Source organism: Nyctereutes procyonoides, unplaced genomic scaffold (genome assembly GCF_905146905.1).
Source record: "Nyctereutes procyonoides isolate TBG_1078 unplaced genomic scaffold, NYPRO_anot_genome, whole genome shotgun sequence".
Lineage (NCBI taxonomy): Eukaryota > Metazoa > Chordata > Mammalia > Carnivora > Canidae > Nyctereutes > Nyctereutes procyonoides.
This window is the reverse complement of record NW_026575139.1, coordinates 12,761,388-12,788,810: the sequence shown is the minus strand read 5'-3', so window position 1 is coordinate 12,788,810 and position 27,423 is coordinate 12,761,388. Positions and strand designations below refer to the sequence as shown.

The 27,423-nt window shown below is 40.1% G+C and overlaps 1 protein-coding gene across 4 annotated transcripts in view; it reads right to left on the bottom strand.

Annotated features, from left to right (window-relative positions):
- PTPN21 (protein tyrosine phosphatase non-receptor type 21) overlaps positions 1-27,423 on the bottom strand; it is a 79,384-nt gene that overhangs the window by 32,982 nt on the left and 18,979 nt on the right. For 3 of the 4 annotated variants that reach the window (XM_055303792.1, XM_055303793.1, XM_055303794.1), the window contains 6 exons: positions 14,149-14,318; positions 6,822-6,919; positions 4,996-5,063; positions 3,908-3,978; positions 1,853-1,940; positions 1,357-1,445 (listed from right to left, as the gene is read on the bottom strand). In XM_055303792.1, coding sequence (XP_055159767.1) covers positions 1,357-1,445; positions 1,853-1,940; positions 3,908-3,978; positions 4,996-5,063; positions 6,822-6,919; positions 14,149-14,318 — 584 coding nt within the window. The remainder of the gene's footprint in view (positions 1-1,356; positions 1,446-1,852; positions 1,941-3,907; positions 3,979-4,995; positions 5,064-6,821; positions 6,920-14,148; positions 14,319-27,423) is intronic. The other variant, XM_055303795.1, reaches the window with a different exon arrangement.

The window sequence follows — 27,423 nt, the reverse complement described above, 5'->3', positions numbered from 1 at the left end:
AAATCTTGAAAGGAAAAATCACTTCTCAAGAAGAAATAGGCTATTAATGCTAGAAGGCATTAATATTGGGAAATTAAGTTCCTTTTAATAAAAGAAACCATTTAACACAGTGGTTAAGAGCCCACTCTTCAAGTGGAGAATCAGAGTTCTTGGTTATGCCAGTTAGTAACTGCATGACCTTAAGCAAATCACTTTATTATTCTAAGTCTCAATTATCCTACATGGAATGATGGTAGTACCTATCTGCTGAGAGTTGTAAAGATCACACAAGAAAATACAGAGAGCACGTAGCATAGTACCTGGCTCATGACAAGCACTCAGTAAATGGTAAACACAAAGGAACCAAGAACCAAAATTGGTATAATGTTTTACTGCTCTACAAAAACAATAAAAACTTTTAATTTTTCATCAAGAATAGAATCAAAGTAAATAGACTCTCAGTAAAATTGGAAATATTTCTATGAAATGACACTTTCGATTTTCTAGGGTATGGATTTTTTTTAAGATTTTATCTATTTATTCATGAGAGACACGCAGAGAGAGGGCAGAGACACAGGCAGAGGGAGAAGCAGGCTCCATGCAGGGAGCCCGACGCAGAACTCGATATTGGGTCTCCAGGATCATGCCCTGGGCTGAAGCCGGCGCTAAACCACTGAGCCGCCCAGGCTGCCCGGGTATGGATTTTAAGGAATGAAAAGGCAGGGATTGAACAACATGGTTCAATTTGCGGTCTTTAAGATACAAACTGGAACACAGAAATTTAAACCACCTGAAATTTCATTCTTTGGGGTCAGCCACTATTAGCATATTGCTATAGATCCTCCTTTTTGTCTTTTTCACTATAAACATTCTAAGATTTCCACAAATGACTAATATCCCATTTTTATAATCAGAAAAAAAAGAACATTATACAAATAACTGAACTTTGCTTAACAAGCAAGCAAGCAAGAAAGATTATTTTGCTTAGACATTGGTATTTTAGGAATTTTGGTACATAAGAAGGCAGAGAAAGGCCCAGATTTTCCATAAACGGTCCTAGAAGCTAGAGTTGAAATTAAAAACTCACATCAAAACAAAGAACAGCCTCCATATGGCAGGAAAAGGGTCACACACCTTCCAGCATTCATAAGCAGGCCACGATGACAAGCAGTATTGTTTTCCACATATTTGGTTTGAAAGAAAGTGGCTTATGAAAGAATCACTGGAGTCAGGGGTTATTTGATTCTAGGAAAGACATCTTTCCATTTCCTAGTGAGACCTTGGGAGAGAGTTATGGGCAATATTACCAGTACAGGTTCTAGAAATTAGCACCAAGAGGAGCCACAGAAAGTGCACAGGAGGACGTAAGAGAAGTACCTAAATATCACAGGAGGCCTTCCATTCTTGTGTTTCACAAAGATCCCTTCAAGACATGCTCCAATGGATATGTCACTGCCTTGGCTATCCTGGAAGGAGAAAGCACAGAAAGAAGCACTCAGGCAGCATGTGCACGAGAGGCATGACCACCACACCCAGATCCCTAGGCTCCTTTCCCAGAGAGAAGATGCTCAGAAGACCTACACTGGAGGGCAAAGTCTGAAAAGTATAAAAGGATTGCCTTGTCAATAGGTAGGAAAATAAGAAGAATCGGGCTCCTTAAGGAACTCGATTTAAGAGCATTTCAAAGAACAAACTGCCAAACAAGAATGTGTTTTACTGTGAAATTGTGACCACGGGACCTCAGCTTTCAAGTTTCCAGACTTTCTGTGTATCTCCCACCTCTGCACGGCAGGGTGTCCCTGAGCCTCCCCACTGTCCTCTCAGAGCTCCTGAGATTAATCTGGAGATCCCCTGGCCTTCGCGCCAGGCTCACCTTGGCGGGGTAGCTCTCTTCTCCATAGCCATCCATCCTCTCTACCTCCTGCATGTACAGCATTTCAGCATCGGGAGCGGTGAGCCTTCTGCAACCCAAAAGATGTGAGATTGATTGCAAAACCAAAAATGGAAAAAAGAAAAAAAGGCTATTCTTAAAAGCTACATACCAATTTGGCATGAGGTATTTACAAACATCTGAAGTGTTTAAGCAGCTGAAATTCATTTTACCAATCTATCAACATCAACCGAAAGCCAACTATGCACACAGCACTGAGCTGAACGCTTACAGTTAGTTATAAAGATCCTCTCCCTATGCTTCAGGCAGGCGAGGGGCACATGGGGAATAAAACACCCTAAAAAACCTTCACTGAAAGCTGGAACTCTTTCTAAACCATTCAGTAAGTGCTTATTATCTGAAATATCAGGCAATACTAAGCACTGTGTGCTAAATGCAAATGATTAGTGCAGGAAATAAGGGTTAGAAGACTGTAAATTACAAGGATAGGCAGGAAGGCCAAGCGGGTAAAGAAGGTGCTCAACTGCATGGAGACTCGCCTCCCCAGCCTCATCCTCTGCTGCTCCCCCACACCCAGAAGGCACCTCACACTGCAACCAAGTCATGATATTCCCTCATGCCTCTGGGCCTCTGCACATGCTCATGCCCTCTTCCTGGCACACCTGTCACTCCCTGTGCACCGATCAATCCTTAACATCCTTGAAGAGTCGGCCTATGTATCACTCCTTTGTCAGCTCCTGTGACTGCCCTGAGTCTAAGTCCGATGCCCCTGCTCTGTGAAGACCCACCACATTCTACGCACACCTCTCCCACTGCACTCATGTCACACTGTTAGATTAGAATTACTATCCCGATGGACTGTCCTGCCTATCCCTTACACTCCAAAGCAGGGAATGTATTCTTTGATGGCAGGTAATTGTTCTATTTATCTTTCTGCCATAGGATCCGGCCTCACACAGAATAGTATTAAACTATCTTTTTTTTTTTTTCAAATATAAAACTATCTTTTTGAAAGATGCACAAATGAGTGCATGAAAGTAACAAAATATAAGGTGATGTGTGCCTGAGGGGTGAATTATGCTGGTGAAAAATGAAGGGTTCATTTGGGACAGCAAAAAGTGAAGCAGGAAAGGCAGGATGTGACCAACTTGTGGGAAGTCTTTAATCCCAGGGCTAATGAACTCAGGCTGGTAGAAAGCCAGAGAAGACTAATGAACGCTTCAGAAGAGGAAAGGAGATAAAAAGAAAAGTGATATTTTAGGAAGATTAATCTTTAGTGAGCAACTATATGGATTTGAGTAGGGAGAGACTGAAGGCCAAAGGTTTTTAATGGGGGGATAAACAACAGGATATAATCAGAGACTTGGGTTCAAATTCCATCTCTACCACATGTAATTATGGGCAAGTTATTTAGTCTTTTTTGAGCTTGGTTTTTCCAATGTGGAAGAAGAGAATATCATTTACCTAAAAGAATGGTTGTAAGAACATAATGATGTCTAAAGTACTTGGAACTGTGTGGGATTTGGTTTAGAGTAAGACCCAGCATTCTCTGGGGGAGGATTTTTCTTACAGACAACACATACAGATGCACTACCAAAGAAAGTCATTATGTACCCAGCGTCAGGGCAACAAGCACCACAGCTCTTGGTGCAGATTCCCCAAAAGACAGAGATACAGCTTCCAAGGTATACAAGGGGAGAAAACCCCAGACATGCTGCACCATAAAAGGAAACAAGTCTCCCTAATCTTGCATCAACCCACACAAGACTAGGTCACCACCAAAGCCTTTAACGTAACGAGTGAAGAAATGGCCCCCTTCGCTGACTGGCTACTTTCACTTTCCTCAGCCTCCTCATCGATTAGCATGGACACTAGGGGAGTCACTATGGGTAAGTGCTCAGAGAAGCTGGCGACCCAGAATCACAGTACCAGCAACTGAAGCGGTAAAGCGCCAAGTGTAACTGTGTCAATACATATTTCACAGTCAAACCAGCTTTGGTTCCCTATTATTTCCATTTCTTCTTTGTTAAGTGTTACCTGTATTTCTGATGCAGTAAGGCCACTTTTTGGGTTGCTTCTTCCAATACTTTTTCATCTTGTAACCACCCCTGAAGAAAACACACAGCAGGTAAGTAGGTAAAAAAAACAAGGAAATTTCCTAGGAAGAATCACTGCTACTGACTACTAGTGGCTCTTGTCAGTATTGGGCAATGAATTCAGACTAGTATCAGTATGGGGGTGATGTGTTTTTAAGTCTGTGATCATGATGTTGCTAAGGAATGAAGTGGCTTCTGCTCAGAAGACAAAACACCTTCCCTGCCTTCTCAGTTCATCCTGGAGGGAGTTTCAGTTGAGTTCTTTCAGGCTGGTATAACACCCATCAGCCAGTTGTGAGCCCAGCACAACATCCTGGCATTCCCTGGCTGGCCGTATAGACACTCAGAAGAGCATCTTACATACCACTTCCCTTTGTTGTTCCAATGCAGTTCTCCTGTCAATTACACCAGTAGTGACTTTAAAAAGTAGACAGCAGTGTCTTCTCGCCACTACTTTAACACTGCTGCTGAGAAGCCAAACCCCTTCCCACAGAACTGTGAGGTTTTGAGCCTTCGGTTAAAAGCCAAACCTCTGTGTGGTTCCTCAGAAGCTGGAAGTGAATCCCTCTCTTAGACTCACACCCAAACACAAAACAAATCTCTCTGGCTGTAGCCCAGTGACTGCATACCCTTTGGTTTCTTTTTTTTTTTTTTTTTTAAGATTTTATTTATTTATTCATGACAGACACAGAGGGAGAGAGAGATAGAGACAAGGGAGAGGGAGAAGCAGGCTCCATGCAGGGAGCCTGACGGGGGACTCGATCCTGGGTCTCCAGGGATCATACCCCGGGCTGAAGGCAGCGCTAAACCGAGGCCACCGGGCCTGCCCCACCCTTTGGTTTCTGTGGGTTTACAAAGACCAGTGAGACTACAAGGGAAGCATTTACACTTGAGTTGTTTATAAGAGGCAACTGACTTTTTTTTAACACTATTCCAGCCTCGTAAGTCTACCACATGGACTTCATTTCAGGGATTATGAAGGATATGGAAATAAACTATAAAAAGCCCAATGTCAAAAGAAGTTCTTACCACAGGAAACAAGGCAAATTTCTGAAGAAAGTCTTGGGACTCATACTGATCAAAGTCACCAAAATCAGCTGTACAAAATGGAAAATATTCATGTCAATTATATTTAATTTTCACAGGAAAACATGCACAATTAAATTCAATATGCAATATATAAATGGTATGCTTAAGATTTATAAGTTAAACATGCCTTAGAGCTATAAAGTGTATATTTTAGAAAGTTTTTAAAAGAATATTAGATACGTTCGTGTGTCTTGACTTGGAAAAATACCTACTAATACAGTGAAAAAATAATTTACAAACTATGTGTACTATGATCTCATTTCTATAATTAACAAAGAAAGAAAAACTACTCTGTAATCATATGTGCTTACTTATGTACAGGAAGATGTCAGGAAGAAACCAAACTGTTCATAGCAGTGATCACCTCTAGGGAATGGAATCAGATCAACCTGAAGATGTTATACCAAGATGTACTTGTTTAGAAATTTTTCATTGTTTTAAAAAAAAAGATAGTTCAGCAAAGCCAAAGATGACATTTAGGAAGATTCAAAGAACCTTGAAAAGGTACTTTGAAATGTGGTTCCATGTATATGGAGCATGTTTGTCTAGAAATTATGTATGTCTCCATGCCTACTAATATCTGAAGGAATTTTATTAATGATTCTTCTGATTAAGTCTCAGTTTCCAAGGTTAAATGCCAGTTATCATTTGAAATAATGCCCGATCAGAAGTCTTCCCAACATATATACATACCTATAAATACACACTGATTAGATGTGAAAAATAACAGAACCAAAGAATTCAAAAATATTCGTGAAATGCAAAACTTAATCTACTATGATTGACACTGCTCTATAATTCAGGACAACTGCATAAGAAACCAAATAAATGATGTATGCTTAAAATATAAGTGAAACAATGACACCTGGGTGGCGTGGTGAGCTCTTGATTTTGGCTCAGATCATGATCTCAGGGTCTTGGGATAAAGCCCTACACCAGGCTCCAAGATAAGCAGAGAGTTTGCTTGAGGATTCTCTCCCCCTATCTCAGCCCCTCCCCCATTCTCTCCCCCTAAATAAATAAATGTTTAAAGGAAAAAAAAGTGTAAGTGAACATAACTTCATCAACCTCATCGTTTGGCTGATCTTTCTTCCTACAATATTAGCTAGCTACAGATCAAGTCCTTGAACTAGAGGAATACACAGCATTATCAAATGCTCTGTGTACATGTGTGACTGTGTATGGGTTTTCTGTAGTTTTAGCCTGTGTGTTTTGTTGACATATGTTAACATGCTTAATCTTCCAAAAGTTTCTTATGTCATGGATATAATCCAAATTCATTTTTTCCTGCAAGAAAACTAATTTCACTAACATATAAACACTACTAAAGGAAGTCAGTAACTTTAAGAACTCCTTGCTGTTTTTGTTCTAATACACACATTCTTTTTAAGAATTTTATTTATCCATTTGAGAGAGAGAGAGAGCAAGGTAAGGAGAGAGCACAAACAGCGGGGAGGGGCTGAGGGAAAAGGAGAAGCAGACTTCCTGCTGAGCAAGGACCCAGATGGAAGCTCAATCTCCCAGGACTCCAGGATCATGACCTGAGCTGAAGGCATACACTTAACCAACTGAGGCCCCCCAGGACCCCCAACACACTTTTTTTTTTAAAAAGGTCTTTATTTTTTTAAGTAATGTCCACACCCAACATGGGGCTCGAACGTAAAGATAAAGTGTTGAAGTTCACTGACTGAGCCAGCCAGGCACCCTTGCTGTAATACACATGTTAATCTGATATATGTATTACATTATCAATTGCCATTATTTACCTTGAACAGCTAAGCCTGCTAGCTGAATTGCTTGTTCTAATGTACAAGGAATGTTTCCTTCCAAGATATCTTTCTTCAGCTGCAGATAATACTGATACCTATAAAAAATGTCAATTTTAAAAAGTCAATATTAATATCACCTCCAATGGAGATGCAATGCATTTTATTTTTACAGTACTTTGGTAGAGGAGCATAAACTAGTCAAAGACAACCTTAACCCCAGATGGTTTCAAAAAATGACAACGTCCTTGACCATATTTATGCTTACACACACACGCACACACACACCAACTTAATCAATTTGTTGAACCCCTTATCCTTAACTGTAGTTATTTCAAAGCTACAACCACCTAGAAGACAACCTGTCACCTTTAATGCCCTATAAGACAGTTTCTTAGTTTTGTTCTGTTTAGCTAGAGAAATACAGAATCCATAGCCAATCTCTACTTTAAAAACTCTGACTAGTAACCTGGTAATATAAGACTCTGGTTGAAGTTACTTACTCTGATGGAAGTTCCCTAATCCTAGAAAGTAAAGCCAAGTGAAAATGCTTCCTGATATTTCAGACCAGGCTTATATTAGCAATTTTTTTTATGAAATATCCAAAAGGGTAGCTGCTGGGATCCCTGGGTGGCGCAGCGGTTTGGCGCCTGCCTTTGGCCCAGGGCGCGACCCTGGAGACCCGGGATCGAGTCCCACGTCGGGCTCCCGGTGCATGGAGCCTGCTTTTCCCTCTGCCTGTGTCTCTGCCTCTCTCTCTCTCTCTCTCTCTGTGTGACTATCATAAATAAATAAAAATTTAAAAAAAAAAGGGTAGCTATGATGCTTTAATATTCTTTTAATATGGGTTTACTTCTGTTTACACTTTCAACATCCAAAGCATCAGTTACCAGCATAAGCTTAAGTCAAGCAGATCTAGTTAAATTCCAGCTCCCCAACGTACCATTTTTTAAATGAACTTGGGCAAATCATAATCTGCGGCTTTAGATGATCACCAGTAAAAGGAGGTACAATCACCCCTTCAAAAGGTAAAACATATTAAGCCAGTCAGCACTGTTTCATCTGTATCCCTACTCCATTTTGACAAAGCTCTATAGTGAAGATCTATGCTGCCTTCCTTTTATTTATTCATTTAACTGGTAATGACTGGGGCCTACTAAGCATCAATCATTGTTCAGATGCTGGGATACAACGTTGAATGAGGATCCACCAACTCTCTGCAAAACAGTTTATAGAGCCATCTTGAATCCAGGGATCTCTTCCAGGTTTGGCCTTTGTAAAGTACAACTTATTCAGTTTGTATTTGAATTCCCCTCAGAGCCCACCCCTTTAATCATTTTATATGTTTCCTAACATCATCCTCTTTTATTTTAGCTCACTATGAGGCTTTCATTCTTTCTTACCAAAAAACCTGACCAAAACTCCATCCATTCAGATAAGAATTTAGTTCCAACTTAACCCCTTCCACCTGCTAGTAGCAGAACTGATAGATTTCCCTCAATTGACAAATAGAATGCTGGTAGCTCTGGGATCTTGTCAAAGAAGAAAATCTCACACCTTCTACTGGGCAGCTCCTTTCAGAAGCCTATTTAAAGAAGATTGTATTTAGAGAAGTCTATCTCTTGAACATGCCATCCACACACTCTAAACACTCTAGGTTCTTTCCTTAAGCCAAATCACTGGGAAAGCAATATACTTGGACCAAATTAACTTAGTCTTCCACAAAAATGTGGTTTTTTTGCCTCGTGTTACAATTTTCTATTCTAAGAGTTGATTCCTCCACAGTCACTCTAAATTGTTCCTTGCTGGCTCAATGTCTTTTACATAACATCCCACCTGAAAATTTCCTTTTACATGATACACCAAGAAAATCTGTCATGTTTGCAAGCTGACATGCTTTTTATCAGATAATCGATGATGGGACTCAGAATATCCCTTCTTTTGCCTCAACTGCCATGAAGCTCAGAGCTAAAATTAAAATCCAGGCACATGTACACTGCTTCCCCTCTTGTTACCCTCTTAATCACCTGCTCCACAGTATACAGCAGCCACCCCATAAAGATGAGGTGCTGCAGCTGAGATTAAGCAATATGCTCAAATCCACAAAGGCAGGCTGAGCCGGAGTTTGAATCCAGGTCAGGATGACCTCAAAGTGCATGTTTTTAACTGTCAAAATCTCCAGTTAAGAGGACTTTTCTAGTATTTTGTCCTATTTCTTTAGTTTTTTAAAATCCTAGAGTCCATATGAATATAAATGGTTGAGACCAAGGACTCAGGAGTCAGCCTGCTTGAGTTGAAATCCCAGTTCCACGTCATACTGGCAGTATGACCTTAGGCAAGATATTTATCCTTTCTGTATCTTGGTATTCTCAACTACAAAATGGAAAATAATACCTAGTTTGTAGGATTTGTTATGAGGATTAAGGAATGATTGAGTATAAAGTGCTTGGAACTGTGCCTGACAAATACTAAAAGAGGGAAATGGTTGCTTTTATTATTATCTTTCATTATATTGTCCCTAATACTTTAATGGAAGCAAGCAGGATGTGAGTATATGTATATGTATACATATGCATATATATGTACATACGTTTACATACATGTATGTATGTATATATGTATATGTGTATGTATATATTTAAGTATCTACTTAAAAGGAAAAGATCAAGAAATTTTACTTAAAGGGTATTACCACTTTCTGTTAACACTTTTTGCTAAAACTATAATATGCTGATGAGGCTAAGGATGGTTTACAAATATGTTTTTTCAGTGTTTGTTACAAAAAGAATAATTTTTAAAAATGCAGTAATAAAATGTAACATGTAAATTTTCATTCCTTACAAACAGTTCTGAATTCAAGAAACTGCACATCTTAATTCTAAATAACCATTCCAGGGCAGCCCGGGTGGCTCAGCAGTTTAGCACCGCCTTCAGCCCAGGGTGTGATCCTGGAGACCTGGGATCGAGTCCCACGTCAGGCTCCCTGCATGGAGCCTGCTTCTCCCTCTACCTGTGTCTCTCATGAATAAATAAATAAAATCTTAAAAAAAAAAAAAATAGATTATTTATTTTTTTATTTTTTATTTTTATTTATTTATGATAGTCACAGAAGAGAAAGAGAGAGAGGCAGAGACAGGCTCCATGCACCGGGAGCCCGACGTGGGATTCGATCCCGGGTCTCCAGGATCGCGCCCTGGGCCAAAGGCAGGCACCAAACCGCTGCGCCACCCAGGGATCCCAAAAAATAAATTTTTTAAATCTAAATATTATACCAATTTATCAATTTTCTAATATAAAATATTTTTACAAAGAAATATTACATTAAATAATTATAATAAATTAGGTTGCCTCATTTGGCCCAACAGAAATGTCAAATAATATATAAAGAGATATACTCTTTTTCCTTCATTTATTTTTCTTAGGCTAGTATCAGAAGGCCACTGTAGAAGGATTGGCATTTTTATTTTTTAAGTTTTATTACGGAACTTTTGAAACATATAGAGACCAAGTCCAGGGAACCCACACATCCATATCATGAAGCCTCAGTCATCAACTTGATCCATCCCATTTCCTTGACTCTCTCCCCTTTCCCACCCAACTGCTTTAGATCAAATCCCAGATATTGTATCACAGCACCTACAAATACTTTAGTGTATATCCCTATAAGGTCAGCTTAACACACACAATTTTTAACACACCCAACAAAATGAGCAATAATTCCCTAATGTTACCCAATACCTGGTCCATGTACAATTTTTGTGATTGCTTCAACAATGTATTTTTTTGAAAATCTTTATTTATTTATTTTTAAAGAGCTTACTCATTTATTTGAAAGAGAGAAAGAGAAAGAAAGCACGAGGGTGGGGAGGAGCAAAAGGAGAGGGAGAGGGAGAAGCAGACTCCCGACTCAGTAAGGATCCTAACATGGGGCTCAATCCCAGGACTCTGGGATCATGACACCTGAGCCAAAGGCAGACGCATAACTAAGTAAGCCACCCAGGCACCCCTAAAGATTTTATTTTTAAATAATCTCTACACTCAACGTGGGGCTTGAACTCACAACCCCAAGATCAAGAGTCACATGCTCTACCGACTGAGCCAGTCAGGCATCCTTCAAAAATGTATCTTTACAGTTTTTTGGGTTTTTTTTTAGTCAGGATCTAGGGGCACCTGGATGGCTCAGTCTCTTAAACATCTGTCTCTGGCTCAGGTCATGATCTGAGGGTCCTGAGATTGAGCCCCACACCAGGGTTCCTGCTCAGTGGGGAGTCTACTCCATCTCCCTACCACTCCCTCTGCTTGTGCTCTCTCCCTCTCTGTCAAATAAAATCTTACAAAAATAAATAAATAAATATCAGGATCTAAAGAATGTCCACAGATCACATTTGACTGACATTCATGTCTCAATTTTAAAAAGAAAAATTTATTTAAATGTCGTAAAAAAATATAAATAAATAAATAAATAAATAAATAAATAAATAAATAAATAAATAATAAAATGTTATGATGAGCCACATAGAATTTCCTATATTCTGGATTTGTCTGATTGCACTCTAGTACAGTCACTTAACATGTCCATCTACTCTTCAATTTTTCCTGTGAACGGTTCGGTTTAGAGTAGTGTTGTCCAACAGAACTTCCTGCAGTGATAAAAAGGATGCCTATCTATGCTGTCGAATACAGTAGCCATCAGCATCGTGTGGCTACTGAGTACTTAAAATGTGACTAGTGTGACTGAGAAACTAAGAAAGGCCTCTTAAAGGACGGTGACGGAGAGTAAAATCAGTTTTACCCTTTTGCTGCCTGGAATACGAATGTGATAGTCAGAACTTCTCCAGAATTTTTTGACGAGATTCCCTAGTGAATGGAAAGAACATGCTGAGGAGGGTAGAACAGTGAGAAAGAGTATGGGTCCCTGAAGACTTTGTGGGGCAGTATAAGCTCTGCATAGCTGACCTCTGGACTTCCCTTAAGAAACGAAAGATATTCAGGGTTCTGTGTTACATGTAGCTGAACTTCTTAATCCCTACTGGTACAACTGCTCTGTTGGGTTCTCTCTCTTTTTTTTTAAAGATTTATTTACTTATTATTTATGATAGAGAGAGAGAGAGAAAGAGAGAGAAGCAGAGACACAGGAGGAGGGAGAAGCAGGCTCCATGCCAGGGGCCTGACGCGGGACTCAATGCCGGGACTCCAGGATCACGCCCTGGGCCAAAGGCAGGCGCCAAACCGCTGAGCCATTCAGGGATCCCCCTCTGTCGGGTTCTCTTTATCTAATCAACGTGCAACCCTACTGACTACATCTACCAGGCCCCTTCTCCCTCAGTCCTTCCTATGGCTAATGCCTTTGTTCAGGTCCACGTTCTAGACTAATGTCTACATTATGGCCTATCCATCCCGAACTGGTCTCCTAACCAGATAGTCTTGCCACCCCTAAGCTGCCTTCCATGATGGCTGAAGTTGGTAAAATACAAATGTCATCCATCCATTCCTTTAAAATTCGAAAATGTCTTTCCCCAAGAAGTCATTATACCATGATTTTATGACTAGGACATTCCTATTTTTCAAATCTCCTCTCCTTTCTGTAGGGAATACCTGAAATTTTCTGAAAACATCAGTGACTTTCAATCTCTCTCCTGCACAAGCTATTCCCTCTAACTAGAAAATTCTTTCTAGGGGCTTCCTGGGTGGCTCAGCGGTTTAGCACCTGCCTTTGACCCAGGGTGTGATCCTGGAATCTTGGGGTCAAGTCCCACATCAGGCTCCCTGCATGGAGCCTGCTTCTCCCTCTGTCTCTCATGAATAAATAAAATCTTAAAAAAAAGAAAAGAAAAGAAAAGAAAAGAAAAGAAAAGAAAAGTTCTTTCTAAAATCTGAGTGAAAATTCAACTTTTTAACCTTCCCTGTTCTAGTTCCCCCACGCCCCACCCCTAGGAATCTACTGTGTTAACTTAAGCATTTATCATCATAATATATTGTAATTGTTTATTTACATAGCCTTTCAGTTCCCCGGATTCTGAGTAACTCCTCTAGGGTAGGATTAAAGCCTATTCACTTGTAGATTCATCTCCCACAGTAACCAATATAGTTCTTCTGTGGTAGCATTATACCTTCAGTGAATGTTTAAATAAGTGAGTTAGTCATGTTGCTATTTTTCCTTCTGGGTTCTACTTCTCTTGTCAGTTTTAAGATCAGTTTTTATCGTAGATCAGTTTTACAGTCGGTGCCTATTTACCCTACTAGCTGATTCTCGCATCTTTGGTTTTCTATCTTCTTCCAAGAGTTAACTGGCAAACTCAGTACTCAAAATGAACATTACACAAACACAGGGCACTACCAGGTTCTTACTATCTCCAGGGCACTATGTAAGATACTGTGCAAAAGGTAAAGCTAAAGAAAACATAGGTTTAAAGTCCAAGAAAAAGATAAGATATGTACACAAAACAACTATCATGAAAGGTTGTAACACCTTCCATCTTAACACAAGTACAAGCAAACTGTAGGCTGGTCTGTGGAAGGCAAAGCTCATTCCAGCCCAGGGATCACACACACTGTGTGGAGGAGGTGCCTTCTGAACTTACATTCAGAAGATGAATAGGATTCCAGTACCTAAGAAAGCTCTAGGACCCAAAGATGAAAAAGGCCTGCGGCACATTCAGGGCGCTGGAAGTAGTCCAGCTTGGCTGAAAAGTAATGTTAAATAGGATTTAAAAGATAAGGTAGTGGTGGATTTGGGAGAACTTGAAAGTCAGACTTACCCACGGATTCAGATTTTATTCCTTACTTTATTCCTTGTTTTTAATTTTGTCTTCAAGGGAAAAAAAAATACCCTCATTTAGTTCCTCTACCCTGCTACTTAATAAGATCTTCCCTTTCCTCTAAGTGCACTTACTGGCCCCCTCTTCTATCCTAGATGCACTCACCTTCCCAACTATCTACAGGACATAGATCCCTAAGAACCCTTCTGCACAGTTCACCAATATAGGAATACAGACCCTACGCCTTTTTAAAATCTCCTCTCTCCTTTTGGTGTTACAAAGGTCAGAAACAAACCAACAAATACTGTGAAGAAGACATAACTACAAGACAAGTTCACAGTCAGGAGAAAAACATCATCTTCACCTGTCATCACTCTTTCGTGCCTAGTGAAACCGTAACTCAGGCAACATGCAGGAAAATACTATGATGAGCCACGAGCCAGAACCTCCAGGTGATAATGTGGCTAAATTTGTGTGCGGGAGCCTTGCCTCCTGACTTTAACCTCCGAGTTGCTTTCTTAGCCTTGTGAGATTATTTCCTAAACAACAAAGGGCATGTGATTTCTTACCTGGTAATCTCCTGTTGCAGTTGGGACACTGAAGGCACATAAAACACCACTCCAAAATAGACAGTAGGTTCCGAGGCATATTTATCCAGCTGCTTCTTGAGAGGTTTCTCCAAATCCACCCATCGGCGCTGATTTTGCTTGTTGTGGTACCAGAGGCTGAAATAAGTGATCTAGAAAGAAGGAAAGTCACTGAAAGAGGCAGAAATGTATAAGGGGGTGTCTGGCCTTCTAATTGTTCTGACCCACGACCTGGGACCAAGTGACAGCAGCCTCTTACTGCTTCTCTTCTCAAAAAGGGACAATAACAAAACCTGAAGGAAAGAATAGAGGCAAGACCTCTCTCTATATACATAAATCTAGGTACTCACATGCAGGAAAAAGAGGCAACAAAGCAACTACTCTTGCAGACTGTTTCTTGAATGCTGCACAGAAAAATGCATTCACCACCTCAACATCAGAATGTATCAGGAGTTGTTATACCACTTTACAGAGTTTTTAACAACAACAAAAAACCATCTACTGAACAAATGTTTAGTTTTAAAATTATCAAAATACTAAATTTATAATTGATATTTTTAAAAGTATAATTGGGGTTATACTTAAAATACTAACTAGATGGTGTTAATACAACTTTTCACTACTCTTGAATTCGGCTTCTATAAATAATTTCATGTAAATATTATAAATTCCAGAAATACAGGTGCAACTGCAACTCTTCTTTGCCCCCAAAAGTTTATTAGATACTTTTTTTTTAAGATTTATTTATTTCTATTTATTCATGATAGACAGAGAGAGAGAGAGAGAGAGAGACAGAGACAGAGACACAGGAGGAGGGAGAAGCAGGCTCCATGCCAGGAGCCCGACGCGGGACTCCAGGATCGCGCCCTGGGCCAAAGGCAGGCGCTAAACCGCTGAGCCACCCAGGGATCCCCTAGATACAACTTTAATTGCAATCATAATACTATGGAGGATGGACATAAATTTTCACATACATACACATATACAAAAACCCACATATTAAGCAATAAGATAACTTAAGTATATTTCTAGAAGGTTTAAAAAACTGCCCAGATATTAGCATTTAGATCTCACTTGCTGTGTAATAAAACCGTTCAGGTAAATCGATACTAGCTCTGGGCTTGGTCAACCTGAAAGGTTATTAATGCACTTAAGCACTGAAATGACAGTCTTGGGCCATTGCTAATATTTACCTCAAAATCAGTTTACAGATCAAGGCAACTGGAAAAATTCCTTGCTTTGTTCTAGACTCTAGAGTAACACTGCCGAAAAGAAATTTCTACGATGATGGAAATATTCTATCTCTGATATAGCAGCCATGGCTGCATGTGGCTATCAGGCACCTAGAATGTGGTTTAGTGTAGCCAAGGAACTAAATTTTTAATGTTATTTAATTTTAATTGACTTAAATTAAATAGCTGCAAGCATCTAGTGGCACTGTAATGGAAAATACAGCTTTAGCACAATAATAAAACGAGAAATAGTAATATTCAAGCTATTTCTTTAACTCATAATCTTTATTCAAATAAAACATGAATTTTACTTTACAAGGAAAAAGAGTAATCATACAAACATGCCCTTGATATTCATTTTACCTTACAATTTTTTTACAAGGGAATAAATTCAACAAAAGTGAAGAATGTGTCCATTTCCCCTTTATAACCAAACAGAATGGTGCAGGAATTCAGTAAATTCTGTTGAAAGAACGAATATTCTCTTGCTTCTTCTTAGTGACTACCCAAGCCATCACATATGAACGAAATATTTGAACGTTTACAATCTACCAATGCAGTACTCGTTTCCCAGGACTCCAGGATCACGACCTGAGCCAAAGGCAGATGCTCAACTGAGCCACCCAGGTGCCCCTCAAGTTCTATTCTCTGAAGTAGGTTAACCTAACCAAAACCAAGTTTATACATGGCTAAATGCCTCCAAAGAAATATTATATTTCTAAAATTGCTACTAGAAATATTTGCATACACATGGGTAACTAAAATCTCCTAACACCATAATGCTTAAATTCAATGCTTCCATAGAATTTCTACACATACATAATGAAATTACAACATCTGGGCAGCCTGGGTGGCTCAGGGGTTTAGCACCGCCTTCAGCCCAGGGCATGATTCTGGAGACCGAGAATCAAGTCCCACATTGGGCTCCCTGCATGGAGCCTGCTTCTCTTTCTGCCTATGTCTCTGCCTCTCTCTCTCTCTCTCTCTGTGTGTGTGTGTGTGTGTGTCTCATGAATAAATAAAAATATTAAAAAAAAAAAGAAATAACATCTGCATGAAATTTGATGTTATAATATAGTTTGTTTCTAAAATGGATAGGTAGAGTTTGAGCAAAAATGTTGTGATTAAATTCTCATCAGGCATAGAATTTTCTGTACAAGTCCATTTTGGGGGCTTTGTCTCAGATAACAATCTTGAGCATCTGGATAATTAACTTTCCAAAATAATTTAAAATTCATCCAAAAACCAGTGTGTGTGGGGGGAAGGGGGGGATCAAAGAGGACAAGAGAATACTCTCTACCTCATCTATAGGCCAGCATTATTCTGATATCCCAAACAGACAAAAGACACCATCAGAAAACTATAGACTAATATAATATCTTTTATAGATATAGATGCAATAGTTGCAGACTGATGCAATAGTTGCAGCATATCAAAAGGGTCATACACCATGAGCAGGTGGGATTTATACCAGAAATGCAAGAGAGGTTCAATATACAAAAGAATCAATGTAGGGCAGCCCCGGTGGCGCAGCGGTTTGGCGCTGCCTGCAGCCTGGGGCGTGATCCTGGAGACCCTGGATGAGTCCCGCATCAGGCTCTCTGCATGGAGCCTGCTTCTCCCTCTGCCTGTGTCTCTGCCTCTCATTCTCTCTCTGTGTCTCTATAAATAAATAAACAAAATCTTAAACAAACAAACAAACAAAAGAATCAATGTAACATATTGTTAATATGAAGAAAATACATAATCCTCTGAACTAACAGAAAAAACATTTGATAAAATTTAACACCCTTTTATGGGACACCTGGGTGGCTTGGTGGTTGAGCGCTTGCCTTCAGCTCAGGGCATGATCCCGGAGTACTGGGATCAAGTTCCACATCTGGCTCCCTGCATGAAGCCTGCTTCTCCCTCTGCCTGTGTCTCTGCCTCTCTCTGTGTGTCTCTCATGAATAAATAAAATCTTAAAAAAAAAAAAAATTAACACCTTCTTTTGGTAAAAATACTCAGAAATCTAGTAATACCAAGAACCTCACAACATCAGTGTGGAGGTTCCTCAAAGAGTTATAAATAGACCTGCCCTATGACCCAGCAATTGCACTGTTGGGGATTTACCCCAAAGATACAGATGCAATGAAATGCCTGGACACCTGCACCCCGATGTTTATAGCAGCAATGTCCACAATAGCCAAACTGTGGAAGGAGCCTCGGTGTCCATCAAAAGATGAATGGATAAAGAAGATGTGGTTTATGTATACAATGGAATATTACTCAGCCATTAGAAACGACAAATACCCACCATTTGCTTCAACGTGGATGGAACTGGAGGGTATGATGCTGAGTGAAGTAAGTCAATCGGAGAAAGACAAACAGTGTATGTTCTCATTCATTTGGCAAATATGAATAATAGTGAAAGGGAATATAAGGGAAGGGAGAAGAAATGTGTGGGGAATGTCAGAAAGGGAGACAGAACATAAAGACTTCTAACTCTGGGAAACAAACTAGGGGTGGTGGAAGGGGAGGAGGGCGGGGGGTGGGGGTGAATGGGTGACGGGCACTGAAGGGGGCAATGAGGGGGGCACTTGATGGGATGAGCACTGGGTGTTATTCTGTATGTTGGTAAATTGAACACCAATAAAAAATAAATTTATTAAAAAGAAAAAAAAAAAGAACTTCACAACATCAAAAGCATTTATAAAGAACCCACAGCTAACATCCTCAATAGTGAAAGACTGAAAGTTTTCCCCCTAAGATCAGGAACAAGACAAGTATGCCCATGTTCACCACTGTATTCAATACTGTACTGGAAATTCTAGCCAGAGCAATTAAGTAAGAAAATGAAATAAAGCCATCTGAATTGGAAAGGAAGAAGTAAAACTATCTCCATGTACATGAAAGATGATCCTATACATTTTTTTAAACTCCCCGAAAGACCCTCACAAAAAAAAAAAAAAAAAAAAGACTAGCACTAATAAACTCAGCAAAGTTGTAGGGTTCAAGATCAGCATGCACATATCAGTACAGATTCTGCACACCAGGAATTGGAAATTTAAAAAGGAATTCAAAAAACAATTTCATATAAAATAGCATCCAAAAGAATTCAAAATCTAGAAATAAATTTAACCAGTGAGGTGAGAAAACTTGTATACTAAACATTACAAAACATGACTGAAAGAAAATTAGTATTTTTCTAAGTAGGCTCCATGTCCAACTTGGAGCTTGAACTTATGACTCTAAGATCAAAAGTCACATGCTCTACTGACTAAGCCAGCCAAGTGCCTCTTCACTGTTGAAAAAAATTAAATGAGGAATGCCTCTGTGGTTCAGTGGTTGAGTGTCTGGCTTTGGCTCAGGGCATGATCCTGGAGTACCAGGATCAAGTCCAACATCAGGCTTCCTCCATGGAGCCTGCTTCTCCCTCTGCCTATGTCTCTGCCTCTCTATGTCTTTCATGAATGAATAAAAAAAATTAATGAAAAGACCTCCTGTGCTTATAAATTAGAACACTTAATATTGTAAGATGGCAAAACTATCCACAGTGATCTACAGATTCAAATGCTATCCCTATTCTTTTTTCAGAAAAAGCTAATTCTTGAGTTTATATGGAATTACAAGGGGTCTTTTTTTGTTTTTAAGATACTATTTATTCAAGAGAGACACACAGAAAGAGGCAAAGAAATAGGCAGAGAGGGGATCCCTGGGTGGCGCAGCGGTTTAGCACCTGCCTTTGGCCCAGGGCGCAATCCTGGAGACCCGGGATCGAATCCCACATCGGGCTCCCGGTGCATGGAGCCTGCTCCTCCCTCTGCCTGTGTCTCTGCCCCTCTCTCTCTCTCTGTGACTATCATGAATGAATGAATGAATGAATAAATAAATAAATAAACAAATAAGAAATAGGCAGAGAGAGAAGCAGGCTCCATGCAGAAGCTCGATGTGGAACTCGATCCCATGACTTTGGGATCACACCCTGAGCCAAAGGCAGACATTCAACTGCTGAGCCACCCAGGTACCCCGCAAGGGGCCTTGAGTAGCCAAAACAATAATGAAAAAGAAAAAAGCTGAAGGACTCATACTTTTTACTTTTTTTTTTTTTTTTTTTTTTACTTTCTGTTTTTAAAACTTACTACAGGGTATCCCTGGGTGGCTCAGCAGTTTGGCGCCTGCCTTCGGCCCAGGGCATGATCCTGGAATGCTGGGATTGAGTCCCACATCGGGCTCCCTGCATGGAGCCTGCTTTTTCCCTCTGCCTGTGTCTCTGCCTCTCTCTCTATCTCTGTCTCTCATGAATAAATAAATAAAATCTTTAAAAAAAAAAAACACTACAAGCTACCTTAATCAAAATAATAACGTTACTACCCTAAGATCTATAAAGAACTTATTAAACTCAACAGTAACGAAACAAACAATCCAATCATGAAATGGGCAAAAGACATGAACAGAAATTTCACAGAGGAAGACATAGACATGGCCAACAAGTACATGAGAAAATGCTCCGCATCACTTGCCATCAGGGAAATACAAATCAAAACCACTATGAAAAAAATGAAAAAAAATAAACAAACAAAACCACTATGAGATACCACCTTATACCCGTGAGAATAGTGAAAATTAACAAGACAGGAAACAACAAATGTTGGAGAGGATGTGGAGAAAGGGGAACCCTCTTGCACTGTTGGTGGGAATGTGAACTGGTACAGCCACTCTGGAAAACTGTGTGGAGGTTCCTCAAAGAGTTAAAAATAGAACTGCCCTATGACCCAGCAATTGCATTGCTGGGGATTTACCCCAAAGATACAGATGCAGTGAAACAGCAGGACACCTGCACCCCGATGTTGATAGCAGCAATGTCCACAATAGCTAAACTGTGGAAGAAGCCTCGGTGTCCATCGAAAGACGAATGGATAAAGATATGGTCTATATATGATGGAATATTACTCAGCCGTTAGAAACGACAAATACCCACCATTTGCTTTGACGTGGATGGAACTGTAGGGTATTATGCTGAGTGAAATAAGTCAATTGGAGAAGGACAAACATTATATGGTCTCATTCATTTGGGGAATATAAAAAATAGTGAAAGGGATTATAGAGGAAAGGAGAGAAAATGAGTGGGAAATATCAGTGAGGGTGACAGAACATGAGAGACTCCTAACTCAGGGAGACGAACAAGGGGTAGTGGAAAGAGAGGTGGGTGGGGGTTTGGGGTGACTGGGTGATGGGCACTGAGGGGGGCACTTGACGGGATGAGCACTGGGTGTTAATGCTATATGTCGGCAAACTGAACTACAATTAAAAAAGAAAAAAGGAAAAAGAGAAAAGGAAAAACAACAACAACAACAAAAAATAGTGAGGTCCTAGTATAAGAGAGACACATAGATAAATGTTATAAAATTGAGCCCACAAATAAACCTGTGCATCTATGGTCAACTGATTTTCAGCAAGAGTGCCAAACCATTTGGTGGAGAAAGAACAGTCTCTCAACAAATGGTTCTAAGACAAGTGAAGATCAACATGCAAAAGAAAAGGGGTGCTTGGGTGGTTCAGTCAGTTGAATAGCCAACTCTTGATTTTGGCTTGGGTCACAGTCTTGGGGTGATGGGGTTGAGCTCCGCATCGGGCTCCATGCTGGGAATGGAGCCTACTTGGGATTCTCTCCCTCTCTCTGTCCCTCTTCCACTCACATGCATGTGTTCTCTCTCTCTCTCTCAAAAAAAAAAAAAAAGCAAAAGAATGAAGTTAGACCCTACTTCACAGGTATATAAAAATTAATCAAACTGAATCAACAACCTAAATATAAGAACTAAATCGTAAAATTCTTTAGAACAGACATAAATCTTTATGACTTTGAATTTGGAAATGGATTTTTTTTTTAAGATTTTATTTATTTATTCATGAGAGACACAGAGACAGAAGCAGAGGAAGAAGCAGGCTCCCTGCAGGGAGTCCGAACAGAACTTGATCCGTGGGCCTCAGGATCACAACCTGAGCCAAAGGCAGATGCTCAACCACTGAGCCACCCAGGTACCCATGGAAATGGATTCTCAGGGTTGCTCGGGGGGGCTCAGTTTAGCGCTGCCTTCAGGCCAAGGTATGATTCTGGAGACCTGGGATCAAGTTCCAGGTCGGCCCCCTGCATGGAGCCTACTTCTCCCTCTGCCTGTGTGTCTGCCTCTCTCTGTGTCTGTCGTGAATAAATAAACAAAATCTTAAAAAAAAAAAAAAAGACTGGCATTAAAAATAGTTGTTTGCAGGGGACACTTGGGTAGTTCCGTCAATTAGGCAGCGGAGTCTTCTAATTTCAGCTCAAGTCACCATCTCAGGGTCCCAGGATTGAGCCCAGAGGCAGTCATTCCCCTCACCCCCACCACACCGACTCAACAGGGAGTCTAGTTGAGGATTTTCTCTTTGCCACCCCATCCGGGGCTGCCTGTTCCTGCTCCTTTTCTCTCCCCACCCCCAAATAAATAAATCTTTTTATTTTTTTAAGATTCTACTTATTTATTCATGAGAGACACAGAGAGAGAGCGAGAGAAGCAGAGAAACAGGCAGAGGGAGGAGCAGGCTCCATGCAGGGAGCCGGAGGAGACTCGCAGAATCATGCCCCAAGCCGAAGGTGGCGCTAAACCGCCAAGCCACCAGGGCTGCCCAATAAATCTTTTTAAAACCAGTTGTTTGAGCAACAGAATTAAGTCTTGGTTATTAGGCAAAGTTATGAAGATTGCTTCACCTCCCAAAAGTGATTACAAAAACAACTTATTGCATATACAAGTTCACAGTACTTTAGCCAATTTAATTGTGGTTTCATTATTTCACTTGTGAGTTCAACCACATTTTCCAAAACCAGGAAAAAGATTTCAACCTTTGGTACCTGTTTTAGTGCCTGCTGTTATTTAGATGTTCTCTAAGGGGCTATGCCTGCAATTCCTTTTTTTTTTTTTTTTATAAAAAACATGTTTTATTTATAAAAAATAAGTTTGGAAACTGTCAATATATCTTGCACAATATTACTGTGTGGCTCAGTTTTTTTTTTATTCTTTTTATTGGAGTTCAAATTGCCAACATATAGCATTAACACCCAGTGCTCATCCCATCAGGTGCCCCCCTCACTGCCCGCCACCCAGTCACCCCATCCTCCCGCCCACCTCCCTTTCCACTACCCCTTGTTGGTTTCCCAGAGTTAGGAGTCTCTCATGTTCTGTCACCCTCACTGATATTTCCCACTCATTTTCTCTCCTTTCCCTATTTTTTATATTCCCCAATGAATGAGACCATGTAATGTTTGTCCTTCTCCGACTGATTTACTTCACTCAGCATAATACCCTCCAGTTCCACCCATGTCAAAGCAAATGGTGGGTATTTGTCGTTTCTAACGGCTGAGTGATATTCCATTGTATACACAGACCACATCTTCTTTATCCATCATCTTTCGATGGGCACCGAGGCTCCTTCCACAGTTTGGCTATTGTGGACATTGCTGCTATCAACATCGGGGTGCAGGTGTCCTGCTGTTTCACTGCATCTGTATTTTTGGGGTAAATCCCCAGCAGTGCAATTGCTGGATTGTAGGGTAGCTCTATCTTTAACTCTTTGAGGAACCTCCACACAGTTTTCCAGAGTGGCTGTACCAGTTCACATTCCCACCAACAGTGCAAGAGGGTTCCCCTTTCTCCACATCCTCTCCAACATTTGTTGTTTCCTGTCTTGTTCATTTTCACCGTTCTCACTGGTGTGAGGTGGTATTTCATCGTGGTTTTGATTTATATTTCCCTGATGTATGCCTGCAATTCCAATAGCAGCCACCAGCTCCTTGTAATGGCAAGAGCGCTGGCCTGCTGTCACGAGGCTCCGCCCCTCCCCTGCTCTGCCTGGGTCTGTTGCTTCACAGGGAAAAGAACCTGTAGCCTGCCTTCTTCAGAAAGTTGTGGTGAACTTTGTTATCACTGTGCTCATAAGTTAAAAGCACTCTTGTTCGATTTGCTCTGAGTGCATTGACTTAGCAGTTAAGATCTCTCCAGGTGTGACTGAGAAAACAGAACAAAACTCGAGTCAAGCATGCTTCTTCCTTGAAAATATGACTGACCAGATAATGGTCAAATTTCTTTCCTTACTTATCTTTTTTTTAAGATTTACTGATTTGAGAGAGAGAGAGAGAGAGAGAGAGAGAGCGCAAGCACAAGTGGAGGGAGTGGCTGAGGGAAAGGGAATCTTCAAGTCCACTCCCAGCTGAGCACAGAGCCCAAATGGGGGCTCCATCCCAGGACCCTGAGACCATGACCTGAGCCAAAGGCAGATGCTTAACTCACTAAGCCACCCAGGCGCCTTTCTTCCTTTATTTAAAGTCAGGATACAGTACAACCTTCTTTTAAAAGAAATAAAAACCTTAGTACAGACAGGCCCCATGTGCCTTAAATTTCAACTATTATTACCAATTGTTTCTTGGTCTAGGATACTTTCCCAGAATCATGTGTCTTCTTTTGAGTCCAAATCTTCTGGGTTATGCATGTCCTGTCTTATTTACAGGCGTGGTTTAACTATAATAAAAGTTTCCCCATAAACCAGTCTTTAATTATTGGCTTTTGGTTCATGCCTCCCACCACTCCTTATCTAACTTCCCAGTACCTTTCCCCGATAAGAGACTTTACCTCCACGTGGCTTCTCTTCCTCCACAGCTCTGTCTACTCTCACTAGTGATAAAGCAAGCCAACCTGACCTGCAGTAAACTCACTCCAATAAAAGCCGCTAAACCACTGAATCTTCTAGCATTCTCTAGATCAATGCTCAATTATCACTAAACAGATTTTTTGTGAAACTTCTCCACTGTCAAGATACTTTTACACTCACCCTTTCCTATTTTGCTCTGAACATGTCAGTCATTTTCAACAAGTTATTCAATAATATCTTCAGAGCTATTTAAAAGTTTTCACAGCTGCTCCCTAAAATGCGGATAATTGTGCCTGCTGTATAAAACTACAGTAAAAACAAAAGTTACACTTAAAAACTTGTCTTCTGGGGCACCTGGGTGGCTCAGGGGTTTAGCATCTGCCCTTGGCTCAGGTCCTGATCTCCGGGTCCTGGGTCCTGGGATCGAGTTCCACATCGGGCTCCCTGCAGGGAGCCTGCTTCTCCCTCTGCCTGTGTCTCTGCCTCTCTCTGTGTATCTCTCACGAATAAATAAATAAAATCTTTTAAAAAAGATAAAATATGGGCAGCCCCAGTGGCCCAGCGGTTTAGTGCCACCTTCGGCCCAGGGTGTGATCCTGGAGTCCCGGGATCAAGTCTCATGTCGGGCTCCCTGCATGCAGCCTGATTCTCCCTCTGCCTGTGTGTCTCTCTGCCTCTCTCTCGTTCTGTGTGTCTGTCATAAATAAATAAATAATATTTAAAAAAAAAAGATAAAATAATTAATTTGCCTTCTTTTCAGACACAATATGGCTGACTTCTTTAAATGAGCTAATATTTATTCAGAGAACAAGGTCTTTTGATAATTAAGCTTTTTGTTCAGAGGGACAGTTTACAAATTTTTGAGCTTGGGTAAAAGGTGTCCCCTCAAATCACAGTCATCTAAAGAGACATGAGTTATTATAAGCAGGTCCACATCTTGTCAGAATGTAAACCCCTTCCTAATCCCCAACTCATTTCTTGTCTAATTATTTTAAGAGTCTTTTAGTTGTGCTATTTTTAAAGCAGAGCAAAGGGACACACGATTTAGCTGGAGGGTTTTTTAAGCCACTGATGCATTCAGTTTGATAAAAGTTAATCCCATATAAAATTACAACTATAATTTTATCCTGATGCTTTTCTTAGACTAGGCATAAGTCGGAAGACTTTTCATCAGGAAAGTGATGAGAGGAGATAGCTCTAGATAAAGCCTATCCGAGGCAGAGATCATCTAACAAGGGTAGTTACTAAGTATTAACCTAATTCAAGCCCAGAGCTTACCTCTACTCTGAGTGTGCCATAAATAATGAAGCATTCTATCTATTCCTTTTGACAGATAGTATTGTGGTCACAGGGCCTCAAGTAGATGGTGTTTTTTTCTCTACTCTGTTTAATTCTGATCCATTTTCTTCTGTCCTTGGTCAAATTATATACCATCTATCTTATCGTCAAGGTGATAACACACAATATCATCACTATACTCTAGCACATTTGAGGACTGAGAAAATAACAATCAAAAAATATATTTTGGCAGTCTACACTCAAACTTCTATTATAACTGAAGTCCAAGTAACTGAACTCCTCAAATGGCCAGATTTTTTTTTATAAATATTTTATTTATTTATTTATTAATGAGAGATAGAGAGAGAGGCAGAGACACAGGCAGGGGGAGAAGCAGGCTCCATGCAAAGGGCCTGATGTGGGACTCCATCCCCGGACTCCAGGATCACACCCTGGGCTGAAGGCGGCGCTAAACCGCTGAGCCATCCGGGCCACCCAAATGGCCAGATTTTTGTTGTTGCTGTAACATCTAGCTTTTAGAAAAGAGGCAAATGATAAGCCAATTTTAGGGATATACTGAAAGAAAAGTCCAAGGTGTGAAATGGAATCACTATTTACAGAGATGACGGTTCATATATTTTCTATTTACTATCCTGGAAAATAAGATGCTAAGGAGAATACAGTGATCCCCAAACACAGTAAGGTCGTTCTTCAAAAAATATATCATACTGTGGGGCACCTGCCCAGTTCAGTCAGAAGAGTGTGTGACTCTAGATCTCAGGGTTTTGAGTTTGAGCCCCACATTGAGATTACAAAAAAGTAAACAAGCAAACAAACTTTAAAAAAATATCTTATAAAAAAAAATATCTTATACTGTACTTTCTAAGAAAAACGGACTAATGCCTCAGATTCATCTATTTGTTCAATGAATACTGACAACACCTACTGTGTGTCAAACACTGTTGTGGGTGATAAGGATATAGCACTGAACAAAAGAATATACTTCCTGGCCTCATGTGGCTTACATTCCAGTGGGGAGAGAAAGACAAGCAAAATATATGGGAGGCCAGATACTGATAAGTGGTATGGAGAAAGATATTCAATGAGAAGATTAAAACTATTACCAACACGTCTTTAGAGTAAATTAAGATTAAATAGGAATTTTTAGTATATACAAAATTTTACTACCCAAGAATGACAGAAATAACTGAGATGTTAACACAGTTTTAACAGAGGCAGAGCTGGTGTGCTCTATTTTTTTTTTCATTAAGATTTTATTTATTTATTCATGAGAGACACAGAGAGAGGGGCAGAGACATAGCCAGAGGGAGAAGCAGGCTCCCTGCGGGGAACCTGATATGGGACTCGATCCCAGGACTGTGGGATCAGAACCTGAGTGGAAGGCAGATGTTCAACTGCTGAGCCACCCAGGTGTCCCTGGTGTGCTCTATCCTATACTACTACAGAAAAAAGTCATTTTGTTTAAAACCCACATAACTGATGGTAAACCAGAGTCCACCTTCAATTATTTTAGTTGACCAGTTTGTCATATTCTAGGACCATTTCTTATATCCCATTCTAACAAATGAATTAGATTAATTTCTCTTTCTAAATTTGGGACTTTTGGGCATATAACTTAATCCACAAATGCCTAGGTTTTAGGGGAATTGATAAATACTAGCAGTTCTCTTTTTATTAAGAGAGGTAAAAGACTAATTCAGCCCATATTCCAGTTTTTATATATCAGTTAGTTCCCAGAGGGAAAAGCATTTTTAATATTTTCCTGATTTCCTTATTTTTTTCTATTTTCTCTTGCCAGTGAGTAGTGTGAGCAATATTTTTAGAGGTTCTAAGTACACGATATAAAAGTGAAAAGGAAGAGCTGAAACGAGCATATTTATGAATAGCTGCTGTTTTTCTAACATTCACTTTTGTCAGGTTGAAATCATAACTGTATCCTGTTACCTAAATGTGGCTGTGATGTGGAGAGAAGGGAACCACACAGAGATAAAGGGAATTCAATTTTAGAACTATAAGTGAATATGGGCCTGAATACATTTTAACAAAATCAAATCAATGTTAATTTCTA